This window comes from Euprymna scolopes, chromosome 26, assembly GCF_053919585.1.
Source record: "Euprymna scolopes isolate OS-2025 chromosome 26, ASM5391958v1, whole genome shotgun sequence".
Classification (NCBI taxonomy): Eukaryota; Metazoa; Mollusca; class Cephalopoda; order Sepiida; family Sepiolidae; genus Euprymna; species Euprymna scolopes.
The window spans coordinates 18,810,611-18,834,571 of NC_136507.1; the positions used below are offsets into that span (position 1 = coordinate 18,810,611).

The 23,961-nt window shown below is 34.1% G+C and overlaps 2 protein-coding genes across 5 annotated transcripts in view; one reads left to right on the forward strand and one right to left on the reverse strand.

The window, feature by feature from the left end:
• Positions 1-23,961, forward strand: part of LOC145247940 (nuclear receptor subfamily 1 group D member 2-like) — a 490,243-nt gene that overhangs the window by 424,196 nt on the left and 42,086 nt on the right. For all 4 annotated transcript variants that reach the window (XM_080109580.1, XM_080109582.1, XM_080109579.1 and 1 more), the window contains 3 exons: positions 9,038-9,135; positions 14,424-14,574; positions 16,650-18,034. In XM_080109580.1, coding sequence (XP_079965706.1) covers positions 9,038-9,135; positions 14,424-14,574; positions 16,650-18,034 — 1,634 coding nt within the window. The remainder of the gene's footprint in view (positions 1-9,037; positions 9,136-14,423; positions 14,575-16,649; positions 18,035-23,961) is intronic.
• LOC145247945 (putative sodium/potassium-transporting ATPase subunit beta-3) overlaps positions 3,386-23,961 on the reverse strand; it is a 238,430-nt gene continuing 217,854 nt past the window's right edge. The window contains exon 6 of the mRNA XM_080109590.1: positions 3,386-3,478. Coding sequence (XP_079965716.1) covers positions 3,431-3,478 — 48 coding nt within the window. The 3' untranslated portion in view covers positions 3,386-3,430. The remainder of the gene's footprint in view (positions 3,479-23,961) is intronic.

Sequence of the window (23,961 nt, forward strand, 5' to 3'; positions counted from 1 at the left end):
AAATTCCTGATTCCGATACAATAACCGGTTCTGATTTCAATTCTTTATAAATTTCTAAATATTTTACTATGAAGTTGTTTTGTCCCGATTACTATGAAACACATCTTAACTGTGCATGTAATTGTTTGAATTTGTCCAAATGGTCTTGAAACAATTGTAACTAACAATGAAATACACTTTCAACCCATTCTTTAAAGTCTTGCTTTTTGTTGAAACAGTGTGTATGTATGTGTGTGTATATATATATATATATATATATATATATATATATATATATATATATATATATATATATATTATATTAGTGATGGGACGATTCCAATATTTTTCTTGATTCCAATACAATTAACGATCCTGATTTTTTTTGTTATAATCCTTAAATATTTTGCTAAAGGTTGTTTTTTTTTTTTTTTTTTTTTGACGTGAGGGTGGACGGATTATCATAAATGCTTGTATAATACGTATATACATTTATAGTAACGTAAAACTACACTTGTGTGAAGTTGGAATTTTAGTCTTAATGGTAGTTTTTAAATATATAAATATGTAATACTTTATTAGTACAACCAGTAATGGAAAATTTCGTTTTAAACAAAGTCTGTATGTAGTGATGGGATGATTCTAATATTTTTCCAATTCCAGTACAATTACTGATTCCGATTCCAATTCTTTATAAATTTCTTAATACTTTACTATAAAATTGTTATTTTGTCCCCCATTAGTGTAAAAATACATCTTAAATGCGCATATATTTTCTCAAACGTAAAAACACTTGTGAGGGTGTGATCTAGAGATTTTAGTTTTACGGGAGTTTGTGCCAATAAATATTTATTATTTTATTACTACTACAAGCAATGGAAGATGTTTTATAAAAACAAAATAAAATAAAATAGATAATTAAAGGAATCGGTTTTGGCATTGGAAAATAGGCTCAAATTTTCCCGATTTCGATACCCTAAACAGCTCTGATTTTTCCGATTCCCGATTCCGATTAATTGTCCCAACACTAATATATATATATATATATATATATATATATATATATATATATATATATATATATATATAAATAGATATATACATTCTACTCTGTGCCCCCCCCCGTCTCTCTTGCAAGGCATTCACAATAAACATCCGACTAGCAACAACTACCAGCAATTCTCTTTACTTTCTATCTGTTCCTAAAACTAAAGGAAAATTCTCTGAGCAGAGCTTTTTACACAGAACTGCTCATCTGTGGAACACAATACCTCGGAGCTGCTTCCCAGCTGATTATGACACTAAAGTAAATTAACTCATCCTATTTCCTGTTTAGTCATTTTTAGGAGCCAGTTGGTGTGCTTACATTAGTATGGAATTGTTGGATGAAGTTCTGATTGGATAAAAAGAGAGATGCACATCCAAATTAAAAGACTGAGAAAAGCTTGGTAAAAAGCGAGAATGACACTGTAACAGAGTGCAGACACGCATATGGCAGCAGCAGCAGCAATTGTACGGCAGCCAACATATGTAAATGACCGAGCCGAGTGCAAGGTGACCTCACAGCGAGGAAGAAGGAAAGAAAAAGCTTATTAAAAAAAAAACGGAAAAAGAAAGCGTGATGCCAAGAAGGACAAAAATAGATGTGTTACATACGTGACCCAGGAGTGACAAGGAAAGATGTAGACGTGTTCAAGACACAACTGGCTAGCGAGTAACAGGGAAAGACGTGTCCTAATCATGGCTGGACAAAGACAGAGTACCATGTGTTCAACACCGCAGAGTCTTGTTAAGCACATTGGAGTACGAGAAGACTTTCGAACAAGAAACAAGGCGTTATTTCTGGAAGTACCTGTAAATAAATGTCTGAAAAAATGTGTCATATTCTTTCCGTTGTCTTTGTTTCCTTGTGCCTATCTGTATATAATGTGTGATCCCGAGAGTTGACATACAACAACCTTGTTGAAAAAAGCCATACTGTTATGTAAGAGCTCAAAACAAATGAAAATGATAGAGTTTGATGGGAAAGGTTACTTTGTGTCGCCATAGCCGCCGTGCAATCCACATGTAATGCGGATCAAGCACGTCAAACGAATTTTTGCAGGTTTCAGACTGCTCTGAAATAATAACATTATTACTTATTAAACCCATTTTTAATACAAGGAGGGGGTGGGGGCTTTATTAGCTATTTTGTACTTGCACCGAAAAATTCAATAAACAAAAGATGCCATAAAAATTGAATTCAACTTGAAAATACTAGCCTAAAAAAATAGCGTGGTTCGTAAACTACAGAAGTACTAACGGTAAAAAGGTCAAACGCAAACTGGACGCTGAAATACTGAAATTAAAAACAATTTTATCAAAAAAATAGTTTTTATGTTAGCTTTATGTACACATACGTTCGTGTTTTTTTTTTTCTTTTTCTTCTTTTTTGCTTTTAGTCAGGTTCATCCCTAACAAGGCACATCACCACTTAGATGTAAGCAGCTGCTATTTGGGACTATGCCTAGGAAAGATTAACAAGGTTTTAACACTCGTTTGGCTGTAACCACTATCAATAATTTGCCCCACTCTTTATCTGTGCCTAAACCTAAACATAGATTCCATGAACAAAGCTTCCATCTTAGAACTGCACACCCGTTGAACTCCCTTCCGTTTACCTGCTTTCCAGCTGACTACAATATGGCCGTCTTCAAGTCCAATGTAAACAAGTTCTTGATAAACCCTTCCCCTTAAGTAATCCAATTTACCAAATTTACATTTCTAACGATTCTATGATATTGTCCTTTTCACCAATGTACACTCTTTAACCCTTATCTGTGAGTGGCCTCTAAGCCTTGATAAGTGGTGATTTCTTTGTAAAAAAAAAAAAGAAATATGTTGGTTTACGTTGCAGTAAAACTTCTGCATATCAGTAGTCAGGGAAGCAAATAGCAGGAAGGGAATTCTAAAGTCTAACTGTTTGAGGAGAGAAACTATTAGAGTAGAAAGCTATCAACGTTTTAGTTTTTTAGGTAAAAAATAGGAGGCCTTACTTTTGGAACAACCCTCGTAAATAGTTTAATAGAATAAATTATCTAGGTTATGCAGATTGGATTGATTAAAGCTCACACCAAACAGCACCAAAAAAAAAAAGAAAAAAAAAATGCATGATGGAGTTGGTGTTTATTAGAATTTGAAACTTATATAAAAAAAAATGAATGTCAGTTTGTTTTCTTCTTTGTCTTTGTGAGGGGGAGTTCAAATCATTGGAACTAATTTTGGTCAAATTCCAAACTGGATTTTTCTTGGACGATTTTTCCATATTCATGCTGTTAGCTAATATCTACAAAATACACAGCTGAAATTTCTGTTTGTTGTTGAATTGTTTTTGTTGTTGTTTAGGAAAAAAAAAAAAGAAAAAAAAAAAAAAAGCTAGACGTTTTCATTCCATCTCTAGTTTCAAAGAATCTTACATGAACGTTTCAAGTCTGTCTGGAATCGTTGCCTGCCAGGAGCTCTGAAAAATAAAATAAAATAAAATAAAAACAAAAAAAGTGGATTGTTGGTATTGAACTATTGATTAGTCGATTGATTATCCAAATGCATTTTCTGGCATTTGTCGGATCTATAAATGCAAAAATGCGTGTATATTTCCCATCATGCATCTGTTTTTTTTTTCTTTTCTTTTTTTCTCCCACTTTTTGCTAAAACCAAAAGCTGCAGATGGGTAATTCTAGTTACTTTAATTTAAAACCTAACATTTTCATCAATCTGTCATGATTTACTTTGAAATAGCATTTTCGTTGATCTGTTGTGCTTAAGTTCAAAATAGAATATTTTTTGTCTGTCAAGATTAAGTTTGAAATAGCATGTTTGTCAGTCTGTCATACCTAACTTTGAATAGCATTTCCATTCATCTGTCATGATTTACTTTGAAATAGCATTTTCATTGATCTGTTGTGCTTAAGTTTAAAATAGAATTTTTTTTTTTTTTTCTGTCAAGGTTAAGTTTGAAATAGGCATGACAGACCGACAAACATGCTAACTTTGAAATAGCATTTTCATTGGTCTGTCATGATTCACTTTGAAACAACATTTCCGTTAGCCTTTCATGATTTACTTTGAAACAACATTTTCGTTGATCTGTCATGCTTGACTTTTCGTTGGTCTGTCATGCCTAACTTTAAAACAACATTTCCGTTGGTCTTTCATGATTTACTTTGAAACAACATTTCCGTTGGCCTTTCATGATTTACTTTGAAACAACATTTTCGTTGGTCTGTCAGGCTTGACTTTTTTGTTGGTCTGTCGGGCTTAACTTTGAAACAGCATTTTCGTTGGTCTGTCAGGCTTGACATTTTTATTGGTCTGTCGGGCTTAACTTTGAAACAACATTTTCGTTGGTCTGTCAGGCTTGACTTTTTGTTGGTCTGTCGGGCTTAACTTTGAAACAGCATTTTCATCGGTGCTGCAATGTTTATAGTAACAGAATGGTTCAAGTCTTCAGATTTACCATTTTCTAAAAAAGTTTTACTAATGAGCCAAAACTTATCAACGTAAAAAGCCAACCATCCGATTAACCTTTATCCTATGAATGCTATATGGGTGGATTCAGACCCAGAAAACAACAATTCTTCCTCCTTTGCCAGAAACATAGCTCATTGAATGTGAAGATACAAAATAAAATAAGAGAAGCAAGAGATACAATGCTGCTGAAAATAAACACAAGTTCTACTTCCTACTCTCTGTTTTCTGGGTCGGAAAGAACAAAAAAGAAAATGAGGGAAAAGAAAAAGTGGAAATGTAAATATGCTCTTCACTGGAACTTTTTTATATGGTATACTTTTCTCTGGTGACACTACAACGTGTTTGCCACTAGATTTTTATCACGTAGTAGATTGTTGATATAATGGTCAACTTTATCTATGGACATAAAAAAAAAAAAACTAATGACTAAGGGGTTCTGTATGTTGCCGGGCATTACTTTTGGCAAAACTTTACAAGGTCTTAACTACACTAGAGTTCTGAAGGAACATTATTTTCTCAAGTGGACAAATAAAATTCTGGGTAGTCAAACACAAAATCAGACACATGACTCATGTCTTGTGTGGCCTTTTTTTTTCTCTTGTGGTATTGTCGATCCCTCTATAACAGTTTATTAGTTTATTGCTCACGTATGTATAAACATGTTTGTTGCACTTTTACAAAAATGCGTGCTACTAAATAAATATACACACTCATGAGCAAAAAAAAAAAAAAAAAAAAATGGGCTAAGAGTGAAAGAAAGAAGAAATTGATTTTTCAATATTTTCCATGAATTTTTGTTAACTTTAACTGAAAATTTCTATTTTGTAGATCATTATTATTATAGCATATAATGATAAGTGGAAAAATTAATCCTAAAAATGGTAAGACCGCATCTTGGCGAAGATATAAATAAAAACGAATTGCAGGATTAAAGCAGTCCAAAATGACTTACAAGAAGATTTTTGATATTTTAAGAAAAGAAAATGGGAAAACATCTCTTTTTGCAGTGAAGCGAATTGGTCAAAGCTTCGAAGTCGAACGCTTGGTAAAAGGGAAATCTGGATCTGGTTGCCCTAGAGCATCCACTTTGAAGGACGACCACAGGCTTAAATTAACTGTTTTGAAGGATTGAAAGAAAACTTATGCTGACCATAGCAAAGAATTCAAAACAGGGGCTGGAAATTCTCTTTCTAGATATATAATATTTAGACGAATGAAAGAAATGGGATTTTCCTCTAAAAGATGTGCAAAGAAGCCATTTTTATCTAGGAAGAACATCAATGATAGAAAGAGATTTTTCCCATGTTATGGCAAGAAAGATACAGACTGGTTCAGGAATGTTTTCTGGTTAGATGAATCAAGATTTTGACTTGTTAGTGATGCTCCCGAACGGTGCAATTGAAGAACTATAGGAAGATGGTCGCCAAGTTGCATAAAAACGACAGTTAAACACGGGAATGGAGGGATAATGATATGGGGAACTTTTACTATAGCAGGAGTTGGGAAACTTATTAGATGTGAAAAGTCAATCAATGCAAAGGAATACATTTGAATATTAGAAACAGAATTATTACTAAGTATTCAGAAGCTGGGAATATCCCAGAATATTAGTTTTCAACATGATAATGTCCCTGCACACACTGCTAAAGTCACAGAAAAATGATTTTCTGATAACTCAATTAATGTGATATTTTGGCCAGGTGAAAGGCCCGATTTAATATTTGGTTTATAATATCTCCTGCATTGGCCGGAAGAACTTTTTTGAATAATGACAAACTGTGGGAAGCTGTACAAAGCGAATGGTTGAGAGCATGTCTAAAAGGATTGATCTTTTAAAGAAATGAAAAGGAAATGCAATTTCATCCTTAGCATTTATTAAAGTAAATGTCTTGTTTTATGTTATTAGTCTCGTTTAAGTTTCCTTGTTCAGTTGTTCTTTGTTCAATATAGCTTTTAGTGAAAAAAAATGTATAAAATTTGTTTAGTCCATTTTGCTTATCTCACGAATGTACACTCTAGCTTGCTCCAGGCGTTTGACAAACAAACACATAGACAATTTCAAAACAAAACTGTTTTTATTTATTATTATTATTATTATTATTATTATTATTATTATTATTATTATTATTATTATTATTATTATTTTGCCTGCAGTCATTGTCAGACGTATTGAGCAAAAGTTGGAGCTGACGTGCTAATGACGTAACGGTCGTTCGTCTCTCTACGTCTCTCACTCTCTGCTCTCTTTGTTCGTTGAACCTCCTGCTTTTAATGACAAATTCTTCCTTTGTTTGATCAGAGATCAATATATGTGTACAAATCCTGACATGGTATTTTCTTTGTTTCATCAGAGGTCAATATGTGCGTCAGTGTTCGACATGGTATTTTCTTTGTTCTCTGCTAACCTGGAATTTGTTCCTTTATCCAACACTCTTAATTAAATAAATTACACTTACAGCAAGTCTGTTAATTGCATGCATTGCGAATATGCAACTCACCAAACATGGAGCATGTTTCCATTAGTAGTAGTAGTAGTAGTAGTAGTAGTAGTAATGGCCTGCTTATGTTTTGTAAACAAAAGTCTTCGTTCAATTCTGACACTTATCATTGGGCAAGTTTTTTTTTTTTTTACCTTGAAATATTATATATTTTTTTCTTTTTAGCTTCTTACATCAAGTAGCTTTATGCTTTGTCTGGGGCGATTTTCATTAAAAAAAAATTTAGATGCAGATAATAGGCAGTTCTGTCCATTAATCGGTTGGTCCATCAGACTAAATTTAAAAATAATATCAGAGACATCTTCTAACTTATTTTTGTTCTTTAACTGACAGAACAAAAATTTCAAGTACTTTTGTCAGTCTATGAAAGAACTTCCACTCTTTTATTTGTATTTTGTCTTTCTGTGTGTGTGTGTGTGGGCGCGTGCGTGCTTCGGTTATCTTATGAAGTTAAACCAAATGAATATTCAAAAAGCCTCGAACCATTTCAGGTTTTTAATCATCATAATATGACAGACGTTTGGTTTCGATACGTTTTCTTGTTTTACTTTGAATTTGCCTTCGAAAAAAAAAAAAAAAAAAAGATCAAAACGAAGCACACAAGGAAATAAAAATTCGTAAAAAGAATCAAGACGTAAAAATAAAACTAAAACAATGCTGCAAATTACTTTGCTTATACCATCGCACGATGATAAAAAAAAACATTTTTGAAAAACACTTCTGTCTAGACATGTCTTTTTATTTATTATTTTCCCTCTGATTTCTTTTATCAATTTTTTCTTTGAGTGGTTGCGACTTGCAGTGAACCGACCTGAGGCAGTTGTTGATTTTCTGCAATTTCTAAGAAACTAAAGAGAGAATCATACACACACACACACACACACACACACACACACACACACACACACACACACACACACACATATATATAACAAAAAATAAAAAAAAAAGGATTCTTTGCTTTGGTCGACAGTAAATTCAATCATCATTTTGTTAAAGTCACACGCTAATATGCGCATAGTACATTGTATAATTGTCGCAACAATGCCATCCTCCTTCCCAACACTGCTCATCCATAAGTTTTGTCTAGCATCTGACAAGCAGGTTATCAAGAATAATAAAATTTTAAAAATACAAAAAAAAAAAAAAAAGAAACAAACAAAAAAAAACGCAGACTTTGAGTTGATTATCTGTTTTGTTCAACTAAATTTTTCTTTCCGGCTTTCAATGAGTATTTTCTCCGATCGCATTTGGATATTCCACGGACATTTTTTTTTTTTTTTTTTTTGCTACTGTCTGGCTTTAGCACAATACTTTGACCATATTCGCAGTTTTAAAGATTTATTTTTTTTAGCGTTATCAGAAATAATTAACCTCTGCTCATGACTCATTTTGTTTTCGGTTTAGCCGTTCGACTCTTAATGGCTGACTTCTTTGCGTCTCTTTAATGCATGTGATCATGCGACCGTTTTCACACTTTTTTTTTTTCGCATTCCGTTGCATTTTTATTGTGATTGGAATAAACACACAGAACATACTGCCAAATCTGTTGCAAAGAAGGTGGGCCCCCTCTACCATACTAGAAAACTTCTCACACCTGCCAGTATCCTATATCTCTACAAAGCCACCATTTGCCCATGCATGCAGTATTGTTGCCACATCGAGGCTGGTGCATCAAACACTAGTCTCTCCTTCTTGGACAGGCTAATCTAATCTAATAGGTTCCACAGTGAGCAGCAAAGTAGATTGGTTTTTTTCACTTTAAAAACAAAAACATCAAGTAGTTGCCTCAATGAGTAGTGACATCTAGTTGTAAATGTGGCCGTAGTGGTAATGCAGCAGTTGTAGAGATGTTGTTCTTTTCTTCTTTTTTCTATTTGTAGCTTGATTTGTCTAATCTGTAAACTCGTTCAACCGTCTTATCTTTTGCTCCGGCATTCTCTCTCTCTCTCTCTCTCTCTCTCTGAAAAATAATTAATTTTTTTCAAATATTTTTTGTCTGTCGTTTATATACCAATATTTTCTTACAATTTTTGTTTTTTCTGCTTCAGTATCTGACAGTTCCAAACAGTCATATCTCAAATGCCTGGTATGCGGAGACAAGTCATCAGGCATTCACTATGGAGTTTTAGCGTGTGAAGGATGTAAGGTAAGTGGCTATTTACAGTTGAGTAAAGTGTAGTATCTGTTCTGATGTTACACAGTCTTATGCTTTGTAGAAAATTATGAAGCCCATTCTTAAAACAATAGCCAGTTGTAAGGTTCTGTTGTGAGGGGGGGGGGGCTTGAAAACAGGAAGTTACAGAATAGCTTTCATCACGAAACTGGCCAAACATTTTGGACACAACTATTTTACAAATGAGACAGAATCAGAATACCAGCCTGCTATGGAAATAGCTAAAAAAAAAAAAAGTTGCCAAAAATACACCTTCCATTGAAAAAATGGATGAATGGGCCAGCCAACAATGTCCCAAGTATTTTCTGGATGAATTCGTTCAGGACTATATAGATAAGGAAGGCGAGATTGAAAAGATAGTTGTTCCACTATGATCAGGATAGGATTATAATGACAGCCCAAGATTAAGATTTAATGACCAATGGTTTTAAGAATATGAGTGGTCTCAGCAATGACAATAACTGCAAGTGTTGCCATACAGAAGTAGAAAGTTTCAGCTACCTCACATCCAGCTGTGAGATTCTGCTGCGGCACGGATGCTATGTAATGCAACACAATGGCATGTTTAAATATCTCCACCGGGAGATCTGTAAAACGTTGAATATTGAATATAGTAGTTTAGTCCTTGGAACATTTACCAGAAAGAACAGTTGGAAATAAGTTTTGCACCATCCACTATTACTATGTAATTCCTACAACTATGTACCTAGGAAATGGAGCTATTCAACCTGGCATAGTGATATGGGTTGGGTTGGGTTGTTTTTGTTTTACAGCATATCAACCCTTTTCAGATTATTTAATGCCGAATCCAGTGATTTTGAAGAAAAATTTAATAGAATATTTTTTTTAAAGCCATTTTCTATTTAACCCATAAGTGGAACCCTACTTGGAAGCAATGGCGATTAAAGGGTGGCTCTACACTCCCCAAAGTCCGCAAGCTGGGGCCTCACCATCTGATATAGTTTTAGGTCATATCCAGGACCAGTGACATGGGACAAGAAGAAGAAAGAAGCAACCTTAGTAGAAGTTAGTGTCCTCAATTGGGTGGAAAAAATAACAAAATACCAAGGTCTTATGTATGACAAGAAAAGAAATTGGAATCTTGGGAAGATCTCCATCATTCTAGTAATTATAGGCGCAACTGCATTCATGAAAAAGAATTTCAAAAACTACCTGTTAAATATACCTGGTGAACCAAGTGCAAGAGAGATACAGACAATTGCATTTAAAGGGACAGTTAGAATCTTAAAGAGATCTCTCGGTCGGAAAGTATGAGATAGTGAGTTACATCAGACAGTTTTTATATCAATTATTCAATAATGATTCAAGCGTCTTTTCAAATATTGTTTGTTTAAAAATCTATCTAATAACTTATGCAAAAACTCGATTTGTTTTAATTGCTTACGTCATAAACCAAATTCCAATACATAATTGCAATTCCAAGTGGTTTCAAGTAATTTATGTTAAACTATAATCCACTTGTCTATCGTGATGCAAAAATTTAAGAAAAAAATCATTTTTTTTTAGAAATATATGATGACGCAATAATTTTGCTAATCTGTTGAATAATAAACATTTTTTTTTTTTTAATTTAGAATAATGCTATTTTGGTCTTTCAAAATCTGGCCAACATAATTTAATATATTAGATTACATGGAACGACAACAACAAATATAAATTAGTTGGTCAGAATAAAATTTTGATTCATCAGTTTAAATGCTATTTAGGTAGAACTTTTAAAATCCATCCAACATTATTTAATATATATTAGATAACATGGAACATGGAACAAGGACAAATAAAAGTTAGCTAGTCAAAATAAAAAGTTGATTTGCCTGCTTAAATGCTATTTAGGTCTAACTTATAAAATCCGGCCAACATTATTTCCATATATTAGATATCATGGAATAAAAATAACAAATAAAAATTGGCAAGTCCTAATAAAAGTTTAATTGGTCAGCTTAAGTGCTATTTAGGTCTAACTTATAAAACCCAACCAACATTATTTCCATATATTAGATATCATGGAACAAGAATAACAAATAAAACTTGGCTAGTCCTAATAAAAGTTTAATTGGTCAGCTTAAATGCTATTTAGGTCTGTGTAACAGAGAGAATGCCACATAGGACAAAAAGACTGAGTGGACAGGTGTTAAACATAAATTAATAAGTAGCTTCAAATTTCAGTTTATTTGGAGTATTTTAAGGAGTTTTATGTGTCGTAATATGGTACAACTCCCTATTTGAAAATTACTGCTGGGTGGGAGTATTTACATTGAAGGGGATTCAAGTTCATCTGATCAAATAACTGGATTCGGCATTAAATAACCTGAAAAGGGTTGATATGCTGTAAAACAACCAAACCGAACCAAACCATCCTGTCACCTCCATCCATCCATAGCCCTTCAGCCCCTGGAGGGGCATAGACCATCTACAACTTTTGTAGATGTTTTTGTAGTGAGGAGTTCTTTTTACAGGGTGAGGGTGCTGACCCCACGCCCAACCTTCCCAGAAGGTACATACAGCGCCTAGCCTTCCCAAATGGTCACCTATCTGGTGCTGGCCAGGCTCAACGTTGCTTAACTTTGGTGATCTGTCGAGAACCGGTGTATCAACATGATTGTGCTGTACATCCTGTCACCTACCCCCACCAAAAGGTACGTCTAAATTCTGGTTGATGTTTTCCGCAAGAATTGTGTCCTCATGTACCCTTTGTTGCTGAAGTGAGGGCCAATTAATAAAAGATTAATAACCACAATGTATCCTGTGCTACATTGAATGATTGGTTTTTCTCGCCTGGTAAAGGGAAACTACTTTCTTTGCAGATTTGTTGCAAAATATTTTTTTGTTGTTACATACTTACATGACATCCTCCTCTAGAATCCATGGCGACTATGATCTGTGTCCGGGGTTAACAAATCTCTTACGAAAGGTACATCCAATGTTTGCTTGATGGTTTATGCTAGAAACACATTTGCATGCATCCTCCGCTGTTTAAGTGACAGGCAATCAACCAAAGATGTACAACAACGACAACTTGGTTGCCATCAAATCCAACATAAATAACTTCTTGATGAACCGCCCCCTTAAGTAATCCAATTCACCATATTTCAATTACTAACGATTACTATAATAATATCCCATTGATTACTGTACACTCAATAACCCTTATCCTTGAGTGGCCTCTGGACCTTGATAAGTAGTGACTCTTATGTGTATATAAAAAAAAACCCCCAAAAAACCGATGCATCCAGCTCTGCCTTGAACTGTTCCACCGTCTGGAGGCTGATCACAGATGTTGGCAACCTGTTCCATAGTGCAGCAACCTGAGCTTAAAAAGGATGCTTTACGACAATTTAGCAAAATCGTATTAGGTACAACTACTCCTAGTTTCCACAAAACTATCTCTGCAGAGCTGGTGTGAAGAGGAGGTCATGAAGCACATTGTAGTTGCTGTGGATCGTGTTAAAAAGAAGGATGAGATCTCCTTGCAACCGTCTAGGCTCCAGTAAATACAGATGGATAATTCTCGGATTAATTTATAAAGAACCATTCGTCTACTTCATGGGAGTAAATTGCTTATATTTTTTTAATTTTTTTTTTTTTACAAGGGAGTTACCACTTATCGAAGCCAGAAGACAACTTGAGGATAAGAGTTAATTACTCTCAGGTGTCAATGAGACAGCATTATAATGATCAGTTGTGGTGGAAATTGTGTGAAATTTGATTATATAAAAGGGCAGCTCAACAAGAATTTGTCTACATTAGACTTGAAAGTGACCATGTTGTAGCCCTTCAGTATGGAGTTCCACAGGTAGACAGTTCTAGGAAAGAAACATTGTTCATGGAATTTGTCATTTAGCTCTAGTCAGGATTGAAAGTTACACCCTTGGAAAGCTGTCGCTTAGAACTGATTGTCACTCAACAGCTTTATGCATTTTGCCGTGGGTTCATTTGGACACTTCTAGTATGAATCTATACAGAACCCTTTATTTAATGCACGGGGGTAGGTTGTTCTTGTTCTGTAAGCTATGACCAAGTAGAAGTGTTAAATAAGTAAATGTGGACACTGAACGGACATGTTTTAAGGATATCCGTTCTTCTCTATGTAAAGTGGGAAAAATGTGGTCCTTACAGTTCATTGTTAATATCCACACAAACAGCAAATGGCTGCCCCCATGTCTTCTATCAGAGGAAATCACTGCCTGGTTACTTATGTTATCAGGGGAGATAAATCCACAGGAACTTCCTTTTATTAGGGGCAATAACACCATGGAAACTTTTTGTTATTAGTAGTGTTGGATATTGGCAGGCGACTCCGGAAGGGAAGCATCCAATGGATGGCACACATGCAGATCGACTCCATGTGAAGAATGCGAGACTTTCCACCGTTGTCTATGGGAATGCATAATTTGACCCTGAAATATGTGAGAGAATATCAGTCAAAGGATTGAAACAATAGACAATGGGAAGTATTAAACGTTCCAATAGGAAAAGAATGTTTATATAAATCATCACAAAGAGAAAGCAGGAAAATCGGTCAGAGAGAAGGAAAACTGTCATATTTCTTCACCATCAACATCTGACCCAACAACACACCAACCTCACACACTTTCAGAAATGTCAAAAGCTTATAATCAAAAGCTGATTTGTTGGTGTGAAATAAAAAAAATATTACTTTATAGATCAACTGTGTTGTGTTTTACTTGCTGTCAGTGTGTATATATATTGGACCAGTGACAAAAGTAGACTTAACAGTTATGTAGACTGGGAAACACATTTTAAAAAATTGACCACGGTGAATACATAACAGTAGCAGATGACTCTTTTACCTATGCATACCCACTCCCATGACCATGGGTGAAATTTCATGGTCATCTTTCTGGTCAGTCAGAATCAAAGTTTAATTTGTCAGTTTAAATGCTATTTAGTTCCAACTTTAAAAATCCGGCCAACAATTTAAAATATTAGATGACATGAAATGACAGTAACAAATAAAATGGATTTGTCAGGATAAAAAGTTTAATTGGTCAGCTTAAATGCGATTTAGGTACAACTTTTAAAATCCAGCCAACATTATTTAATATATATTAGATAACATGGAACAATAACAAATAAAAATTAACCCCCCCCTCCGATGACCACGGGATGAATTGTTGTGGTCATCTTTGCATGCAGCAGGAAACTAGTGTGATTTTGAACACATATTCATGTCACTATGTTGGTTTAATAAAAAAATGTTTGTTTTTCCTTCGTTTCAGGGATTCTTCCGTCGAGCTTTACAAGATATCGGAGACCCTACAAGGAAGAAATGCTTCTACAACAAAAATTGCGAAATTTCAGTCCAAACGAGGAACCGGTGTCAGTATTGCCGCTTGCAAAAATGTCTGGCTCTTGGGATGTCAAGAACAGGTAAGTACATCCAGCCAAATTTGGGACCTTCCTCCCAGGCACTATCTTCTCCTTGTTGGCGATGAGTGGGTGGATAGTGTAGTATATATTCTTTCATTCTATATACTAGCAAAAATATGCGATCAGAGCGTGATGTGTCTTCTTTCAATCTCGGGACAATGCATAGCTCCTGGAAAAGTATCTGAGTCTAAGCGATACTTGCCAACCAAAATTCTCTCACTTCATATGACGTTTTGAATGAGTTTGTGACATACTTCTTTATATACGTTTGGAGCAAACATAGAACCTTACAATATTATTTTAAATTGCCAATGGTATGGTGTAGTCATATTGTTAAATATTCAGATGGGCTAGTTAGCTAGTTCATTGGCTAGTGCATACATGATGTTTAGGATATGGGGCTTTAAACCCCCCCCCCCCCCAAAAAAAAAAAAAAATTATAGACAAGACATTAATATCTCTACTTCTGTACTCACAATATTTGATTTTTAGTCACTGTTGATCTTTTAATGTAACGCCTATATTTTTTGGGGGGTGGGGGCTTTAAAGTCCCATATCATAACCACTATATCTGCACTAGCTAATGAACTCGCTAACTCACCCATCTGAATATTTAACAGTATAACTATGCCAAATTCACCAACTTCAATCATACTGACTAAGTAAAATTATTTAAAGCGATTTGTTAAAACTTCGAACCAAGATAAAAACTGGTTTAATGGATGCGATTAAATTCCTGTGGATTTAAAAACAGTTTCTAAGAAGAACAAATTGGTGAAAATTTGGCTCAATTAATACAATTTGGTCTCAAGCACCACCCCACCATCCACTAAACATTAAGAGTGGTGTTGTGGTGAAGGTGCACATAAAAAGGAAATACATCCTAAGAAGCAGTCAAAATATGATAGAGAGAGAGAGAGAGAGAGAGAGAGGAAAAGAAAGAGAGGAGGAGAGAGAGATTAATGACAAATGTTATTCTATATTAATACTGTGTCATTCTCAACTGTTTTTTTCAGAGAATGGAACAGTTTTACTTTTGACCATAATTCTCTCACTTTCATATGACGTTACATCCTTTTTTCTGTATCTCTACTTCTGTTCTCACAATTTTTAATTCTTAGTTGTTGATCTTTTAATGTCTTGTCTATAATTTGGAGGGGGGGGGTTTAAAGCCCCATATCCTAAATATCATGTATGCACTAGCCAATGAACTAGCTAACTAGCCCATCTGAATATTTAACAATATGACTACACCATACCATTGGCAATTTAAAATAATATTGTAAGGTTCTATATTTGCTCCAAACGTATATAAAGAAGTATGTCACAAACTCATCTTAAAAAGCACTCGGAGAAAAATGTATATTCAAATGTAATATAACTGAGAGAGAGAGAGAGAGAGAGAGAGAGTCTGTATATATATATATATATATAGAGAGATTTTAAAAAGGCACATACCTCTTCTTTTGCTAAAGAATTGTCTTTTTTACTTAGCCTAGACTCTTTAGCAGGGTTCTACATTGCGAGTTTTGGTGATTGTATTTCTTTCACTTACAATCTTCCAAAGCTCACTACTGAGTGAAAAATATTTTTTCAACTTTTTTTTTTTTACAAAATAAAGTTAAATTATTTAAACAATAAAAGTTTAATAAAACAATATATATATATATTTTTTTTTTTTTTTGACGAAGGCTGTTTAAAAATATCTGAAGAAATTAGAATGTTCATACCTTCAAGTATCAACATAAAATTTGTTGTATATTTAGAATTACACTTATTAAAAAAAAATACAGAAAAATCTTTATGATGTACATACTCGCCACAGAATGAAGATGTCATATTCTAAAAATCATGTGGGTTTGGCTAACAACTTTTCTATGTGGCTAGTGAACAAAAATATTCAGTTGTTAAAGGTCAACTAAAGATAAGTTTGTCCGTAGAGCCCTGTTTAGTCTGATTTTAATTCTTCTAAATGTTTGGTATAGTTTGGATGATTAACTCAAGAGAATTGAGATGTCCAAGCTGTTGATTCATGTAAAACTGTCTTCAAAATATTTTTGTTTTTGTTTTTTCAGCGGCGAAGCTTGGTCGTCGTTCTCGGAAGATGCGGGAAATGATAAAAACAATCGAGGACACCCAGACGCAGCAAGCACTGCATGGTCTTCTGAGTTTGCAATCGGAGATGACGTCTGAAATGTTGCCCGCGTTTGTCCAGGCTCCTCCAAGCCCGAGCCATTCAGAGTTGTCTACCCTTGTTTCTCCAAACCCAGCAGTCAGTTCTTCCCTATCGATGGACTCCGAATCGAATGCTGTTAACAGATCATCGGTAACGGCGCTATCGTTGCTCCTGAAGAACCGGGCGATAAATACTTGCGTGCCGAAAATGGAGTTGGCCGGCTCTAAGATGTCAGTCAACGGTGACAACTCGCAAATCACGAACATATCAGACGCCGAATCTGATGACAGTTCCAAAGCCCCCGAACAGGCAGACGACACTCCCTACCCCAAATCTATTGCAGTTGAGCGGACCCATCTGTCTCTCCCTTCGGCCGCTCACAAATCAACCATCGTGCCCTCTATCGTAGGATCCATACTCAGTATCCCCACAACTGTCACTTTTCCTGTGCAACAATCTCCGTACGCCCTAAAACACAGCACAGACATGCGAACTGCCCCCCATACAGTCACCACAGTTTCTCCATCAGGACCCCGTTTTCAGAACTCCTATGTGAATCGAATCCCCTCGGTCCAGATCATGAACCCGGTGAGTACCACTTCTGTTGGTATCAACAAAACTGTTGACCGAGGTCTGTCGACAACAGTGAGCACCCAGACGGCCGTACAGCCGTCAGTTATTGTAGCCAACACATCACTAGATTTACGTAAGACGCTAAAGCAGGATAAACCGGTGAATCGAAGTCCTATAAAGAAACGGCCATACATGGTGTCTGAGCACGACGACAGTATAATCAACAGTCTCCCGCCAAGCAAACACATTAAACAGGAAGTGAAAGAAACGGAAAACTGTTCAAACGCTGCCCCCAGCCCACAACCGCCACCCTCTCCAGAACCTGTGAACTTGTCCTGTAACGTCAGTCCGGCAACCGCATGGCACCGGATGGAACAAACACAGACGCCCGACACAACATCTCCGAGCCTGACCGTGGTGAAACAGGAAAGAATTAGTTATCGGTCATCGGCCGAACCCATGTTAGCTGTACCCTCAGTGATGCACGATGGAGGAGGTGGTAGCACCAGTTGTGGGAGTCATCACATGAACAACTTACGCCGAACCGAAGATGACACCATTCCGAGTATGACGCTAATCATTGACGAAGCCTTCGGCAACAGCTTTGGCTGCAAGGAGGCCAAATTATTGGCTATGCAGTACCACCAGGGCTTGAAACCAGCCAAACTTATGGACAGTATTATTGGCAAGCTCATCAATGATCAGGTGCCTGTAAGTACAAGCAATTCTTCTCTCTGTTTTTCCTTTTTTTTTTTTTTAATTTTTAACTAGCGAGGGGTACCCGGCGTTACCCGGCGTTACCCGGGTGTTTGGAGGTGTGGGAGGGGGGTAAAAAAAATAGTAAGTATGAGGATCGAACCCGAACCATTGAAGCAAAGTTGTGAAGAAAAAAAAAACGTGCGATGTTAACCATTGGCCCACCGCGAGATGCTAATGGAAACACGTTTGAATTTATTTAATTACTTGGATTTAGCAGGTGCTCGTTTTAATGAGTTAATGAGGTGAAGTTTGACTGCAGGATTTCATTTACTGCTGAACGCTTTTTTCCCCCCAAGATGTTATGGGAAAAAGACTAACCCACATGTGGCGAGCGACAAATATTGAATATTTATCTTTCCGAAATCGAGCAAATTAAATAGACAGGCGAGCTTCGTTGTTAACTGTGAGATATTACGATTTGTATGTGATATAAAAAGTTTTAAAAAGTTGTGAAGCGAGCGACCGCTTCTCTGAAAGAAGCCTTTTGTAGATACACAGAAAAGGCGAACACACATACATACATATATTTTCGCTTTTATATTTATAGATAGCATATCAACCTTTTTTTTGGGGACTCATTTGATGCCAAATAACAAAATCTGTTGTAAACAATATCACTGATTGCTTTGTTTATCTAGTTATCCTGATCTGCCCAGGAGTTTTAAAAAAAAAATGATTGACTTGTTTACGAAGAAATAGAAATTCAATTTGGAGATTTTAATTTTGTAATCAGAATATTTTCTGAAACTGGAATTTAAAAAAAATTTCATGTGAGGCGAAAAATACAGACATACTCAAAGGCATTTGTTTGGAGTTTTAGCCTATCTGTATTAGGTCTTAGAACCTGATGGATTGTGTTGTTCAACATACTATAATTAGATTGCAAACTTGGCTGAATTGAAATAAAAAGATTAAGATAGTCAACCAGCATCTATGCAATGTTCACGACTTCTGCTTGTAGGAAAACTATCACTTGTCAGTATATTTGCCTGAATTGGGCGTTTAATAGTTTTAATTTCCTTCATTCCCATGGCAATTGTTTGGTGGCTCTGGGGTAAAGACTCAGCAAATGAAGTAAAGGGTGGCTTCATGGCTGGATTTGAATCTCATTACCAGCAGGAATTGTTACTCTACACTGATGATTGCGTAAGCATGAAACACTAGTGTTTTTAGGTATAAATAAATAATTATTATTTAATTATATATATATAGTAAGTTATAAAATATATATGATGATTATGCTACACTGAATATTCCGCGCTTATTCAGTATAGCTTAATCGCCATATATATTTTATAACTTACTAACTAGCTCTACCTACGTATTGAGCACTGTTGAAGTAAATACTTAAAGTTTATGCATAAATTTATACTTTCGTATATTAATTTATGTGAGAAAATGAAGTAGTTATATATATATATATATATATATATATATTAATAGCCAAAGAGAGAACCTTTAAATCTATTTCAGTGAATAAATGCCAAAAGAGAAGAAAATAGTCCAAATCAAGTATTATTATTTCAGATGGATTGCTATTTAGGTCTGACTTTAAACATTTGATAAAATAATGTTATATATTAGATCAATCATTTTTTAGGTCATTTAACGCCAGAATGCAAGATCCTGTTTCCCTTCTCAAAAAATATAATCCACAGAATTGTTAATAAAATTCACATTCCTTTCTACAATCCAACCTTGTTTGAAAGTGTGTATGAACTTCAGTCTAAGCCTGACTTGTATATCAAGTTTCAATCAAGAATGTCCAACAGTCTTTTATTTTATGTATAACTGCACCTGGATAAAACGTGGAGTATTGCCAATAACACTAGCAAACTTCTCTCTCTCTCTCTCTCTCTCTCTCTCTCTCTCTCTCTCTCTCTCTCTCTCTCTCTTTTTCCACTCCAAACAAGGCATGTTGCCACTGGGACATAAGGGGTTGCCATTTTCTTGAGTACTCATGCATCTTTTGTCCCGGATTTCCATGACATTGGCTTGGGCTTGACTGGCAGTTGATGTGAGCCGCCAGAACAAATTGAGTAAAATAAAAGACTTCAAGAAACATAATTAACAACATTTATTACAAAAAATTTGTTAATTACAACAATTAAATTTAATAAATATTTTTATTAATTTTTTTTTTTTTTAACTTTTAACAAAAATCTGTTTGTTCTTTTTTACATTTTTTTTAAGAAAAGTTTCAATATCTATTTTTGTAGTTTATGTTATTTTTTCAAGAAAAGTTTCTATATATTTTTTGTAGTTTTGTTTATATTTTTTCAAGAAAAGTTTTTATATATTTTTTGTAGTTTTGTTTATATTTTTTCAAGAATAGTTTCTATATATTTTTGTAGTTTTTGTTTGTATCTTTCAAGAATAGTTTCCATATATATATTTTTTTAAATATTTTTTCAAGAATAGTTTCTATATATTTTGTACAGTTTTTGTTTATATTTTTTCAAGAATAGTTTCTATATATTTTTGTAGTTTTTGTTTGTATCTTTCAAGAATAGTTTCCATATATATTTTTTTAAAAATATTTTTTCAAGAATAGTTTCTATATATTTTGTACAGTTTTTGTTTATATTTTTTCAAGAAAATTTTCTATATATTTTTTGTAGCTTTCGTTTATATTCTTTAAGAGAAGTTTCAATATCTTTTTTGTAGTTATTCTTGTTGAAAAACTTCTTTTTTGTGTTTTCTTAATACAGCTGACAGATTTTTTCTGAATATAAGAAAAGTTGAAATATATTTATATTTTTTGTTTCGTTTATTAGAGAACAAGATATTTCTTTAGGAATATTTTTTTAGTTGACTGTTGGGCGGCTGTCGATGCCAATTCAAAAAGTCGTCTGCTTCCATTTAAAAAATCCAATTTTCCTTGGCTAATCAAATGCTCAGACAAATGATTTGAAAAATAAAAATAAAAATATCGCCTCCCTCACGTTTATACCCCCTAAATTACTTAAATATATTTTGTTTACAAAAAAAAAAAGAAAAAAATTGACTAGTTGTTTTTTTTCTCCTAGTGCTTTGACATTTGATCAGCATTCAGCTTATTTCGGTAGTTTTCACCAACTTCTAGTCAAGCCCAAGCCAATACCACAGAAATCCAGGTCAAAAGTTGCATGAGTACTCTCTCTTAGCACTATCCTGACTTTGGCTGTGATGAGTCTCTTCATTTCAAGAATAATTTGAATGTTTTAATATACATTATCTTTGTGACAACCCCACAGGTAAAGATTGGAGAAGGGGGGGGCTAAGAATCTGGTGAATGTGAAACCCATTTAAGACCATATCTACTAATGAGATGATCAACTAAGTGTCTCCACATATCATTGAATGGTGATAAAACAAAGACTGTTGGGCATTCATAATTAGAACTTGGTGGACAGGTCAGTGATAGATTCAAGTTTGTAAAATGAAATTCAGTTTTACACTCCTATCAGTATGACTTTCTAATGCAACATACATTATCAAATCTGTTTCGACAGTCACATAAAGCAGATATTGGTCTAGAAAGAAAATGCATTTACGATAGATTTTAATAATTAAAACTGAGCGATATTATATCCTTGAGTAGTCGTAAATAGAGGAAAAGGGAGAGCTTTTATTCTTACACTCAAAATCCTTCTTGCTGTCACCCATAACACAAATTGATTAACCAGATAACTTTTTTAGATTCGCTGGCTAACTCACATTCAGCTGTAAAAAGAGAAAGAAAGAGAGTATAAAAGAAAGAAAGAGAGAAAGAAAGAACTCTAATCAAAATGGCAGCATCTGTCTGTTCTGTAAGTAGCATAAATTGCTCGATGGTTCAATCAGTTAGTGTTCCATACTTACTGACAAAGGTAGCGAGTTCAATTCTCGCCTGGGGCATAAGTATTTTTACTCTGATTATGTCTCAAAATAAACTTCGACATTTCAAATTACAATATTACACGGATTGTTTCGTTTTATGCTTGTTTTATTTATTTTCTGTTTTTATTATAATCTGGATAATTTATGAAAATAAGGATCCTGGACAATGACGAATGGCCCTGCTGGTTATTCATAAAATATGCTGTTTAAAAAAGTCTAACATTATAGTTACCTCCCCTGCATCACATCTGTGAATGGACCGAATCTATTTTGAGCGATTAATGGTGAAAGATAGGGACATTGGAATTTTCTGAATTATTTTCTGATTCCAACTTCGTCGCAGACAAATGAAAAGCTTAAAATTTTTCTCTTCTAAACCAAAGGAATTTGTCAAAAATTGCTTGTTATTGATTTTCCTCCACAATAGAAGAATCCTCCCTCCACCCCAATCTGATTTTGCTCCTTTTAATAAGAGCAAGAAATAAAACCAGAATTTAGCAAAACAATTTGCTGTAAAAGAGGAAGGAGTAGATATGATCCCCAGGGCTGGTGGAGTGGGGTTGGGTCGGGTCTTCATCTCCCTCAGTGTCTTGTGTTGTTTCTTCTGTCTGGCATTTTTGTATTTTGGTTTTATTATGCTTCCACTAAGATGTTGGTATATCTATCTTTCTATTAAGTCTAGGATTTTCTTTCTTTCTTTTTTTTTTTTCGCCTTTTTTTCTTTTTGCCTTTTTTTTCACCTTTTTTTTGCCTTTTTTTCACCCCTTTTTTTTTCTTTTTGCCTTTTTTCACCTTTTTTTTTTCTTTTTGCCTTTTTTTCACCTTTTTTTTTTCTTTTTGCCTTTTTTTTTTCTTTTCACCTTTTTTTTTCTTTTCACCTTTTTTTTTTCTTTTTGCCTTTTTTTTTCTTTTCACCTTTTTTTTTTCTTTTCACCTTTTTTTTTCTTTTTGCCTTTTTTTTCTTTTCACCTTTTTTTTTCTTTTCACCTTTTTTTTTTCTTTTTGCCTTTTTTTTTTCTTTTTGCCTTTTTTTCACCTTTTTTTTCTTTTCACCTTTTTTTTTCTTTTCACCTTTTTTTTTCTTTTTGCCTTTTTTTCACCTTTTTTTTTCTTTTTGCCTGTTTTTCACCCTTTTTTTTTTCTTTTTGCCTTTTTTTCACCTTTTTTTTTCTTTTCACCTTTTTTTTTCTTTTTGCCTTTTTTTTTTCTTTTCACCTTTTTTTTTCTTTTCACTTTTTTTTTCTTTTTGCCTTTTTTTCTTTTTGCCTTTTTTTCACCTTTTTTTTCTTTTCACCTTTTTTTTTCTTTTTGCCTTTTTTTCACCTTTTTTTTTCTTTTTGCCTTTTTTCACCTTTTTTTTCTTTTTTCCTTTTTTTCACCTTTTTTTTTCTTTTTGCCTTTTTTTTTTCTTTTCACCTTTTTTTTTTCTTTTCACCTTTTTTTTCTTTTCACCTTTTTTTTCTTTTTGCCTTTTTTTTTCTTTTTGCCTTTTTTCACCTTTTTTTTTCTTTTCACCTTTTTTTTTCTTTTTGCCTTTTTTTTTCTTTTTGCCTTTTTTTCACCTTTTTTTTCTTTTTGCCTGTTTTTCACCCTTTTTTTTTCTTTTTGCTTTTTTTTCACCTTTTTTTTTTCTTTTTACCTTTTTTTCACCTTTTTTTTTCTTTTTGCCTTTTTTTCACCTTTTTTTTTTTTTTTCGCCTTTTCAGTAATATTTTAAGATTCCTGCTTACTTGCACGAGAGCAGGGTTTGACTCAGGATCGATTTTTAAAGTGAGTGGAAGTTCCAGTTTCCCCAAAACGCTAACTCTTGACTAAAACAAAAATAAAAATTGCCTCCGTCTAGAAGGATTTCTCCTTCATCAATCGAGGGCAAAAAAAGATGAAGTGTAGTATCTGGACAGTTACTACACTTTGAAATATTTATTTGCCGAAAATATAAAAGATTTACATCAACAACGAATTAGTGTGGGAAAATGGCTGTTGTTGGTCATCCTTTGTCGCGATAATTAAAAAGTGCT